Below are 11,669 nucleotides of genomic sequence, written 5' to 3'. Positions count from 1 at the left end.
GTTACCAGGAATTATTGGAACATGCTTTTCAGATCGGTACTGAAATTCTCAAGCAATACATCCCGTCTTTGCATTATTTGTTTCTCCCCCTCCTATGTTTTCTTATTTTGCTTAAATCCATGGACTGTGAAATCTTTCAGAAATTTCCAAAACATTCTAGATCAAGTGGTCCCAAAAAACAGAATTAAAAATAGCTCGTGTAAAGGGGACATCTCTTTCTTCACTATTCTCTTCCCCAACCAAAAATGCCCGTTTTAAGTAAAAATAAATACACACATACATACATTCCTTGACCTACGATCATGCGCCCATGCCTATTTTACATCCACTTTGCCACAAATGTTACATACACATTCTTTAATCGATTGCAGCCTTCTAGGTGCTACCCTTAAATACACCTTGCCCCATTCCCTAAGCTCTATTGAGTACAGGAGAATAGTGTGTTTGAAAAATTCTATGTTTGCCATGGTTTTTAATGTACATATCAGTACAGCAGTGTGTGCAGTGTGTGTGTGTGTGTGTGTGTGTGTGTGTGTGTGTGTGTGTTTACAAATAAATATACTAAAGGGCAAGCTCAGAAGGTTTTACCGTGGGGTGAATGAGCAGAAAGGTTTGGAGACCACTACCTCCGTACGGATCATTTGGGGTGTCTCCCTTTAAAAGACATCTATAAAACAAATATACATTACTTTGTACATTTTATAGTTATAAAACGGAAACCATATGCCACAAACCCTTTTGAGAAACTAGAAGGAAGCTCCAGAGTCAAAGGAATGGGGTGGTGGCCAGTGCTCCGCTCTCAGCTGCTCCCCTACTTCCCAGGCTTGGCTTCAGGTGGGACAGTCCCGGAGCTTGAGCATATAAATGAAGACAAAGATCAATGTAACTTTAGTGCTTCCTGCACCGGTCTTGTATATCCACAAACAACCCTTCCCCACAGATTGCATGTGTTTTTTGACTGATGAGCCTGGATGCTGTACTGTGATACTAAAGCCACCACTGAGACAACTTCTGATGCGCCTGACACATCCTAGCACAGCCATACCACATGGCCGCCTGAAGCCGTCGCATCTGTCACCTCCCACTCCGTGAAATCCTAACACCACCCGATGAAGGATTCAGACCCTCATCTTCCCAACCATCACCACCGTGTGAGTTGTCAGACGCTCTGCATGATGCACATCTCTGGGGAAAACACATGTTTACGATAAGCATGATCCCGTGAGATGGATTACTTGAGGTAATCATTTTGACAGGAGGAACACAAACATGTGGCCCCTACTGAAGCAGAGATGTCTCAAAAATTTGAGCACTGTTTTTAATCTTATTGCTGCAAGAGAAGTCAGATACAATTTGTTTAAAGTAAAAATACAATCATTTGGACATGGTTTGTGTTTGAATAAGCCAAATGGGATCTCTTATCGAGAGACAGAAGCAAATAGGACACAACATTTCCAATTCTGAACAACTGTTAAAGGGAAAAGTCCACAGATTGTTGTTCTGTTTTGTTTTGCTTTTTAAGAGGAGGGTAAATATCCAAAGGATTTCTCTTTCCTAGCCCTCCACTGAACAATTGTATTCTCTCTGCTATCTGTTTAGACACAGCTAATTAACATGGCAATTCAGGAGCTAAATCCTATTGTTTTTAAAGCCATAGGTAATTTTTAAAAACACTAAAGAAAGGAAAAGGTTTAACTATCATTGATAAATGAGTTACTCTATTCCGACCACAAAGTAAAAAAAAAAGAAGATGCTTGCTACGGGGGGGGGGGGGGGGGGGGGGGGGGAGGGAGGAGGATAGGATGAATTTGTCATACTTAGTAATACTACTTTTTATAAAATTAGCCATTATCATAAATATATATTGTTCTATAATTGGTGGATTGTTTCAAAATATTTAAAGCTGCAATTAGAGACAACAACAATTTTTAAAAATCCAAGAAGGCCATCAAGTTCATTGCTGACATTATTTAATTATGTAAGAACACTAAAGTCTCTACCAATCTTTTATTCTAGGTAACTTGTCTCTCCCACTAAAATGATCACAGTGTTGGTGCGGGCTAGACCACATTCATAAGTTAGTTTATTATTGCAATGGGCCCCTCTATTTATCTACAAGTTTCACAATTTAGGACAATAATCTTCTTGAAATTTGAGCATCCCACTTTGTCATAGTCTAGCCAGCAACGGAAGTTTCAGAGAGCCTTGTTCTGGGGACAAGTCCCCTGCCTTGGCAAGAGCAAGAATGCTTGAGGGGGTCACACTGTCAGCCCCAAGAGAGCTGAGTCACTTTCCTTTAAGCTATTTTTCAGTTTCCTCTGTAACCATCTCTAAAGACAAAGGCCAATATGTTACTCATTCCAGTTATCTTATCCTGAAGGTTAAGGAACCTTAACTATCTTTCAGATATTCTTTAAAGTCAGGGACTAAAAACCCAGGTTTCTGGTAAGGAATTCAAATGAAGAAAACATTCATGACGTGTTTGCATTTACTCCTGGCACTAGGAAGAGCACTCCAGGCAAGTGGGACCTCCTGCCCCACCCACCAAGGGGATCCTTTCAAACTTTGCCAAGTTTCACCCAGTCCACTGGAAGCAACTGAATAAAGGTCAAGCACTCCACAATCATACATAATTGATGGCTGGACCTATTAAAGATGGGTTGCCAGAGTTCAGCATTCAGACTTAGAAGTATTTGTCATCAAATGTACTTTCATCGATTCTTGTTCAATTTAAACAGCACTGCACGTAAAGGAGAGCAAAGGATCTTGGATCATAGTCAGGAGCAATAAAAATAACTTCACCCTGTAAAAAAAAAAAAAAAAAAAGACAACGACAACAACAGAGAAGAACCTGAGTAGTTACCTATCAACAAAGGCACCGTCCTTTTATTGAAAATACACTCAACAATTATCCTATGAATGAATAAATAAATAAATGAATGGATGAATACAGGAAAATGTGATTGTGCAGATCTTTTTCCTATAAGGAACAATCCAGCCTCTTCTCTCCTACCTGAAGCCCCCAGCCGGTCAGCCTACCCATGCAGAAGTGGTGGGTTCAAGAGGTGATATGAAGCTCACGTGGCCCTGAATTGATTTTGATAAACCAACTTTTTGGATGGTTTAAAGATAACCGACAAAAACAATAACAATAAAACCTTGTCAGTTTCAAAATGCCAAATCTGTCAAAACAAAGCTATTTTCTCAATTAATGTAAGACAGCTCTTCTTCCTTCCTTCCCTGTCACTCAACATGGATAATAAGAGATTGCGTTTGCACACACGTCCCATACCAATTTTTCTCCTCTCTGAATAGGTCAAAGGCAAGAAAGAATGAACACTAACAATGGTCACTTTTAAAGACTCTTTATACAGAAGGCTTCTTCAACTGGGGTCCGTGAGCCCCCTAAGGAATCCATGGATGATTTCAGGTCTCTAAATCTGAACTTATATGTAACATTTTGTATATTTGCATATATGTATTTTTCTGGTAATAAGGTAGAGGATTTTCATAGGATTATCAGTGGCATCTCTGACATCAATTTAAAACCACTACCTTTTAGTGTGTGTCCTGCTTTTGGGCATACCTTTCCCGTGCAGCCATCAGGGAAGGAAATGATGAGTGCTGTGTTTCCAGAGGAAGGGGAGACTATAATGAGCTGGGAAGTCTTCTTGCAGAACTCATGAAGCTGGGCCTTGAGAGGTGGGCATGCGTTGGGCCAGTGGACGGGAAGGGCAGGCATTTCAGGAGAAAGGCTAGCATAAGCAGAGGCGGAGTGGGGACATGAGGCATGTTTAGGCAACGGCAAGCAGACCAACCTGGATGCACTGGATGGCTCACATGGAGGAGCCCTGGCAGACACCCCAGGAAATGAGATGAAGGAAGAGGTGAGAATACCAGGCCCCAGGGAGTGGCCCTCACCCTGAGGCAATATGGCATGCCCTCAGGGCCAGAGCTTTTTAAAAAAATTAATGGTGATGGGTGGAATAGATCAGGGAAATGACCAAGCATTTAAAAGAGGCTATCACAATAGTCTAAGCAAAAGAGGATGCCCTAAAATTAGGGTGCCATGTCTGTTCTGTTCACCACTCTATATCCAGTGTGGGTCCCAGGGCCAGGCACAGGGTAGGTGCTCAGTAAATATGCAATGAGTGAGCATATGGGAATGGATTCTTAAAAGATAAGTAACAAAGAATAAGGAGTCTTGGTGACTTGGTATCATTCATAGAGCCTAGCAGTGCCTTGCACAGAGTAAATCCTAACGAAAGATCTCTTGAACTGGTCTGGACCCGGCTGAACAGACATGGAGGACAAGAGTGGAAGACTCCAAGCGCTCTTCGAGAGAGGCTGGGGACATGCTGGTTCCACGAGCATGGAGTGATTTCTCAGGGGACGTGGAAAAGGAAACCAAGTCAAAGTGGTGTAATAGCAAGAACCATCTAAGGCAAGGTGAAAGACTTCAGTCCGGGTCCTGCCCTGCAAATGAATGTGCATATGACACGGAGCCAGTAACAACCTCAGAGGCTCTCTTGTAAGGAGCTTTCTACAACTAACCCATGGCCCAGCTATACATTGCTATGATTCTACACTTTCTCTCAGATAATCTAGGCAAGAACCAGGAAGCTAAAATCCCTAGCTCTTCCTTTCCTTGAACTCTATTTCAGGAAAACATATCCTAATACCAAATACCACAGTACACACAGGCAGGGCTCACTGGAGGGCCAGAGTGTAGTTGTGATTCAAGTCCAAGTTGTTCTAAGTCTATGATCAGTCACCTGGGTAGCTCATGGCCTCGGGAGCATCACTGTTCACAATTCATTATGTTACAACAACAAAATGCTATAAACTTATACTGCCCTTATATCTACTCTGTCATATGCAGATTAAATCATACCGTGGCTGCTCCTCAATTCTGATGAGTGGGGATGAGGGGCAAAGGGAGAGGGATAGAGGGGCAGAATTTATTTTTACAATGACAGGTAAAAAAAAGAACAGGTGGCTAGCGGGTCTTCTGCCCAACCAAGAACATCTGTTAACATTAAAGATCACACTTTCCTTAAGTTACTTTCCAGTAAAAAAGAAACACAACTTGAACAAGTAAGCCAGATAACCAAAATGTCCCCTAATTTCTTGTTATTTTTTCTTATAAGTAGCACCTGTTCACCATACTAGAGAATACTTCAAATCTGGAGAGCTTAAGAATGAAAGATAAAATTAAAATTAAAAAAGATAAAATTAAAGCCCTCCCAATAAAGACTACCCAGGTCATCCACACCACACCGATTCTGTCTTGGTCATTTTGTTTCCATAACCCACGTTGGAAAGGTAAAACCTGGGGATATTATTCCAGGGTTCCAAATCAAGTTACACCTACAAAATGTTGGCTACCCAGTCATGAGCTGTCAGGCTAGTACCCAAGACTCCAAGTGGTAATGTCCATTCAAGCCCCTGTGAGAGGTACCTGGATAGAATCACTTACTTTACAATGAACACCGGCTCTCCATGTACTCGCCCTCCAAACAATGCACGATAAAAAAATACAGGGCTCTACACAGTCATAACTTAATCATTCCTGAAGTAAAGATACAACACACCTGGTGCTATATAGTAAGAATAAATTGTAGGCAAAATTTCAAACACAACTCTTTCCAGCTAAGGGTAGGGACAGGGCAACTCGGTCTTTGTGCGGCTAGGTCTACAGTCCATCCGTTTATTGTATTGAAATTTTCAAGCCCAAAGTTTCCCTAGTCACACAGAACTACCACCAGCTGACCTTGGAACATGCTTGTTTGTTAGAGACAAAAGAGGTGAGCAGTCCTCCCAAGTGACCCTGGAGATAAAACACGCTCATCCATTCATATCTTCTCCACCACATTTTCATGAGGCACCAAACAGTCCTCTCAAAGATGAATGGTTTTAATAAGCTACTAACAACTGGGTTTCCTGTGCAGTAAGAATTTCTAACTCAGGGCAACTCCACATTTCCTCCCAGTTACATATGTCCTACACGGTTGCTTCAATGGTAAACAGCCTCAGCAACTCTCCCCCTTTACCTCTTTGTTGAATCCACAGCATTTTAGGATTGTTTTTGCAAAAGCCATATGCAAAGAGAGTCTTTTTCAAGCAAAGTACATGAACTTCTCAGCACATGTTGCGGTCTTTAAAGCAGTGCCTCTCAAGCCCCACAATGAATAGCCATTACCCAGTGAGTCTGTAGTGATCAGGAGTACAGCAGTTCTGCTTGCAGTTGTAAATCTTAACACTGACTCTCCTAGCCCCAATGCATGGCCATCACCCCAGCATCTTCACCCCATATTTCACTGGAAAATGTTCTAAGTCAACAAAAATTATGTCTTCAGAGACAGAGTGCCTTAGTAAATACAGTAACCGCAAGGGTCCACGTGCTCTACGGGGAAGGAGAGGGAGCCCAGGGAGGCTATGGGAGATCCTTAAGAAACATTAAGATTTGTCCTCAGCATTGCCTTCCTTTTATGGGACAATGCCTGAGAACGCCAGAAAAGTTGCATTAGTAAAACTGCATAGAGTCTACACTGCACAAAGTGCTTTGATACCAGTAACATGATCCTCTTCATACTTCATCTTTTCAATACATCTTGCAAGGTTTGTTTTCAAAAAGACATTACAAGCTGGCAAGCGTCTGCTTAGAAAAAGCAGTCAAATCCTTTCCCCTTCACCTCTATGAAACCCATCATATTCCTGAGCTTTATTCCCTTCAGATAAACCACACAGAGGCAACTTAACCCTCGGGAGTCAACAAAGGACAACATTCCAGTGTGCGTTCAGGCAACGAAAGAAAGACTTCTGCAGATACACAGCATTGAAGACTGTTTGGAGCTGTTGATGATCTGTAAAAATATGTTCAAGGTTCTTTCAACAAAAGATTTCAATTCAAGCAAGATCACAGGGAAGAACGAGGACAGAGTCTTAGCTGTGCCTCTGCATGTGTTTCGTCTGCTCGGCCTTTGCGAGTGACTGTGGCTGTTGTTGGCTGGATGTGGAATTCCTTTGCCCTCGAATCTTCTTCATACGTTGGAAGCACAATCAAGACTAAAATGTTGTGTTTATGTCACAGCTCTTCCAAGAGGTTTAAAGCGCCGAATGTTACCACATGAATCCTCACAACACCCCTGTGAGGTAGGTAGGTGGAGAGTATTGTTAGCCCCACCTTACAGGTGGGGGAAATGAGGCACACAAGAATTAAGGGACTTGCCCAAAATCACACAGCTAGTCACTGGCAGGACTGAGAAGAAAACTTATACTGATTAGCACCTAGCACAGTGCTTTGCACATAGTAGGTGTTCACTGAATATCTATGGATTTTATTTGAATTATCTCAACATACAATATACACACATAAAATACAAGCAGCCACCATAGAACATTTGTCTCCTACATTTCTCCTGATGACTTCGCTCATTACTTCGAACCCACGTGGATGAAGGATGCTCGAGAATCCGTCTCACAACTAAGCCCTCGGGTTGAAGAGGATCTACATAAACACGATCCACAGACAACCTGTTCTTGCATGGGCTCTACCACACAATGTTAGTTTTCTAATGAAAACAAAAATGGATTTCAGGAACCATGCTGACACTTTTTTTTTTTGCCTGTTTGTTTTAAATGGAGCCATCTGAATGGTTCTGTGTTTTGTTTGTACAAAAGGAAATAAGGCTGCTAGAGTCCAGTTAGCTTGTGAGAAGTGTGCCAAGCACGAAGATTTCCTCCCAGCTGAGATGGATTTCTACCTGGGAAATTGGACCAACCCCAGGGTGTGGCAGCTCCGGCAGAAGAGGGTCAGCGAGGCTGAACATCACTTGCACTGTTCGTGGTCTGTGTAGTCATCCATGTCCACATCAGAATCAAAGAGCGAGTGTCCAGTGAAATCCGTATCTGGGGTTCTGGAAAAACTGTTCTCTGCTCCCTCATCTTCAAAGGTCTCTGTCCTTGAGTAAAAGCTGAAATCCAGCAGGGGTGTGTGGGTTTTGCTTCCTTCGCTGCTCTCCTCAGACTCATAGATGGTGTTGTCATCATCGTGATGCCACTCGGGCCAGAATTTCCTCCTTATCCTCTCACAGTACATGGCAAGGTTGATCAGCTCACCTGTGGGGGGGCGGGGGGTAAGGAAAGCCAGGGTTAATTCTCAAAGGCAGCAGTCTCTCAGCTAGCCACTTGGCCCAGGGAATTGGGAAGAATACGGTCGGGGAGACGTTTACAATGTTTTTCCACAGAGGGACCATCAGATATTTAAGTTTTCATGCACATAAGAAGAATGGTGAGTGGGAAAAGTTAAATTTGTGAGTGGGCTGAGTGAGATTCAGGAGAGAATCTTATGGTGATGAGGGGAGGTGGGTAGTTTATCCAAAATGGCAGCTAAACTACCATCATTTGGCTGTGTAAAGCATTATAATGTTATGTTTGCTTATCAAGAGAACTGGTGCTTCGATGGTTCATATTTAAATTAATTTATAGCCCGTGAGAATACACCAATGGTTAGTTGGGTTAAGTCAGCCAGAAGTAATCATTCATTTCACAAACATTTGTAGTGTTATTAAGAACTGGGTACTAGGCCAAGTAGTTGGAAAAAGTTATGTTAAGATGTAAATTTTTCCCTAAATAATCCTAAGTAAAATGGGTAACTCAGAACTGTCTATGGATGAGTGTGTCCACAGGCGCATTTAGTAAAAGAGGTATTTTTTAAAAATTTTTTTAAATAAAACTGAACAGCTACCCCCATAATTACATTCCCACTCACTGGGCTACTTCTTTTTCATGCGAATCAAAGGAACACTTTTGTTAAGTTGCTAAAATTGTCCAAGCATTTGTCTGAAACATGACACAGAATTTGACATTCATTTCCTAATTCCCGATGAAAAATGAAGAGAGTGAGTTTTTGCCTTTGATCCACCAGATGGCAACATTGCTTACAAACACATAATTTGTCACTATCCCTTACAGGATTTCATCGCCCTAAAAATATTCTTTGGATGTTGTTTTTTTAGAAGTCATATAAACATCTACTTATTATATAGGTGATCCATGTTTTATTGCAGAAAATTAGAAAGTAATGGATACGCAAAAAATAAAAGAATTACCAATAATCACATCTACTGTAATAACATTTTTATGTTCTTCCAGAAATGTATATACTTATATACACACTTACATATATTTATACTTGCTATTTAGCATTTACTATATATTCTGTTTCTTACTCTACTTTTTCCCACTTAACAACCTTAATAAAAAACTTTCAATTTCACACTACCACCTTGATAACTGCACAGTAGTTCATTATTCAGATATACCATAGTTTCATTTTGTTTTTACCACACCCCCTTTATGGCCATTTAGGTTGTTTCTATATTAATGTGTCTATTGATTATAGTCTTTATTTTATTTTCTATCAAAGAATATAATACAGGGTGCCTGGGTGGTTCAGATGGTTAAGCGTCTGCCTTCGGCTCAGGTCATGATCCCAGCGTCCTGGGATCGAGTCCCACATCGGGTTCCCTGCTCCTTGGGAGCCTGCTTCTCTGCCTCTCTCTCTCTCTCTCTGTCTCTCATGAATAAATAAATAAAATCTTAAAAAAAAAAAAAGAATATAATACATTCTCATTTTGGAAAATTAGAAGTCTGTATATAAAAATGTATACCATTTAGATAAGGAAGAAAACAAAAGGCACCTATAAATCTCATCAATCCAAGGTCATCACAATTAACATTTTGGTGTAATTTATTTCAGCATATTTTCTATTTATTTATTGTCATTATTACTACTTCCTGTTACTTTGCATAACATTATTATATACATTTTCCCATGAAAATTTTTCAAAACTTGATTGCTGCTCTGCTTCAATAAACCTGTTCCCTATAAAACATAAAGAAGCAAATCCCTCTACTCCATGGACCCTAGAAACCGGTGGATTAATGTTGGTTCCAGGTCACCATTTTCAGTTGCCTGAGATCATAACAGTTCCACTCACCCTGTGCAAGAGTCCACTCTGGCTGCCCCCTACTCAAGGACTGTACGTACATACGCGCCCAGGAGCCAGAAGCCGAGGAGCCAACACCCGCGCTCCTTGAAATGATGCAGACAAAGCCTTCGCTTAGATTCTCCCGCAGGGAAGCAGTCAGGAAACCCCTCACCAGGTATTGCTGCCAGTCCCAGGGAACCCAGACTTGGACAAAGCTGTGGAGGCAGCTGCAAAGTTTGGCCAGGGGCGTGGGGGGGATTATGGTCACTTCACAGCAGGGTCTGGGGCAGCTGCGTTTGCCTCAATCAAGACCATTCGCTATGAGCTGGTTAGCAAGCAGCTAGAAAGTCAGAATCTATTCACAGTATCCACAGGATCTACACCATATATGGTTCTAGCCACTTCTTCTGTGGCTGTTTTTTCTACTGCCTGTTTCCTCACTTTTCTTCCAGGAGAGCTGCCCTGCCTTCGTCCTGTGTGACATGAATACCCCTTCAGCGTGCAATAAAAATTAATAATAATAATAACAGCAAACATGCATATAGTCCTTACTGTGTACCAGGCACTGTTTGAAGTGCTTTATTCGTCTGTTGAATTAGTCCTTGCAACAATCCTATGAGGCAGGAACTATTATTATCCCCATCTGTCATGGGAACACTGAAGCAACCGAGAGGTTAATTAACTTGCCTAAGGTCACATAGCTAGAAAGTGGCAGAGCCAGGATTCAAACACCCACAGTCTCCAGACTCCATGCCCTTCACCACAAATCTAATCTCTCTCTCTCTCTCTACTGATGAGCCGACAGCCTGGCTTGGGAATTAATAGCTGCATACTCCCTGTCACAGAAGATTGTTCTGTAATTCTTTTCAGGATCTCAAGAATTATGAGGAGACAGGTGCTGCCCCTCAAAGATAATGAGTCGTCAAGAAGAAGTGATCATTCTATTATGCAGTCCAGAAAGGGATTGCTTTTCATAAGCAAAAACTGGGAGCCCACATACCCATCCTCATATCCTGCCACTGATAAAAACAGTGGAATAAAGAACGAAATTTTCTGGTTGAGTTCTACCCTGTCTGGCTTTGCCAATCCCTTCTGTCCCTGACCCACTCACCGTGCTACCAGCCAAAAGAATAGAAAAAAGTTGGCACTAGAAACAGGCTCTGTGTGTGTGTGTGTGTGTGTGTGTGTGTGTGTGTGTGTATGTGTGAGAGAGAGATATGCCTGTGTTAACATAAATGCTTATGTTGAAGGTGTGAACCTTGTGAAATAATAGAAAAACTGCATTTTTTTCAAAGTGTACTCAATAATCAGATTACAACTTCATACATCAAACTGGTAAAAATTAAAGTCTGATAACATCCAATGTGGAGGGTCAGGCATTGTAACTACATGTCTGGTGGAATTATAAATTGCTATAACCTTTTTTGGAAAGTAATCCAATGTCATCTGTTGAAATTCTAACTGTTGGCTCAGAACTCCACTTTTATTTCTCTATTCTACTAAAATAAAAGCACCAGTATGTAAAGATATATGTATTTGGATGTCAAGAGCATTGTGTCAGTAAAAAATAAAGAAGAAAAGAAAGATGAAAATGGCCTGAATGTCCATCAGTAGGGATTGACTGAAGAAATTATGGTGTATCAATTCTATATATTTTGCAGCTGTTAAAAAGGC

General features: G+C 41.3%; 1 protein-coding gene across 6 annotated transcripts in view; it reads right to left on the bottom strand.

Moving 5' to 3' along the window:
• Nucleotides 1-1,818: 1,818 nt before the first annotated feature.
• Nucleotides 1,819-11,669, bottom strand: part of FAXC (failed axon connections homolog, metaxin like GST domain containing) — an 82,024-nt gene continuing 72,173 nt past the window's right edge. For 4 of the 6 annotated variants that reach the window (XM_032408189.1, XM_032408192.1, XM_032408190.1 and 1 more), the window contains one exon: nt 1,820-8,121. In XM_032408189.1, the coding sequence (XP_032264080.1) occupies nt 7,832-8,121 (290 nt within the window). In that variant the 3' untranslated portion in view covers nt 1,820-7,831. Of the gene's footprint in view, nt 8,122-11,669 lie in introns of all 6 variants that reach the window. The other 2 variants (XR_004300008.1, XM_032408188.1) reach the window with 2 other exon arrangements.

Source organism: Phoca vitulina, unplaced genomic scaffold (assembly GCF_004348235.1).
Source record: "Phoca vitulina isolate PV1807 unplaced genomic scaffold, GSC_HSeal_1.0 scaffold9, whole genome shotgun sequence".
Classification (NCBI taxonomy): domain Eukaryota; kingdom Metazoa; phylum Chordata; class Mammalia; order Carnivora; family Phocidae; genus Phoca; species Phoca vitulina.
This window is presented reverse-complemented; position numbering and strand designations above follow the sequence as displayed.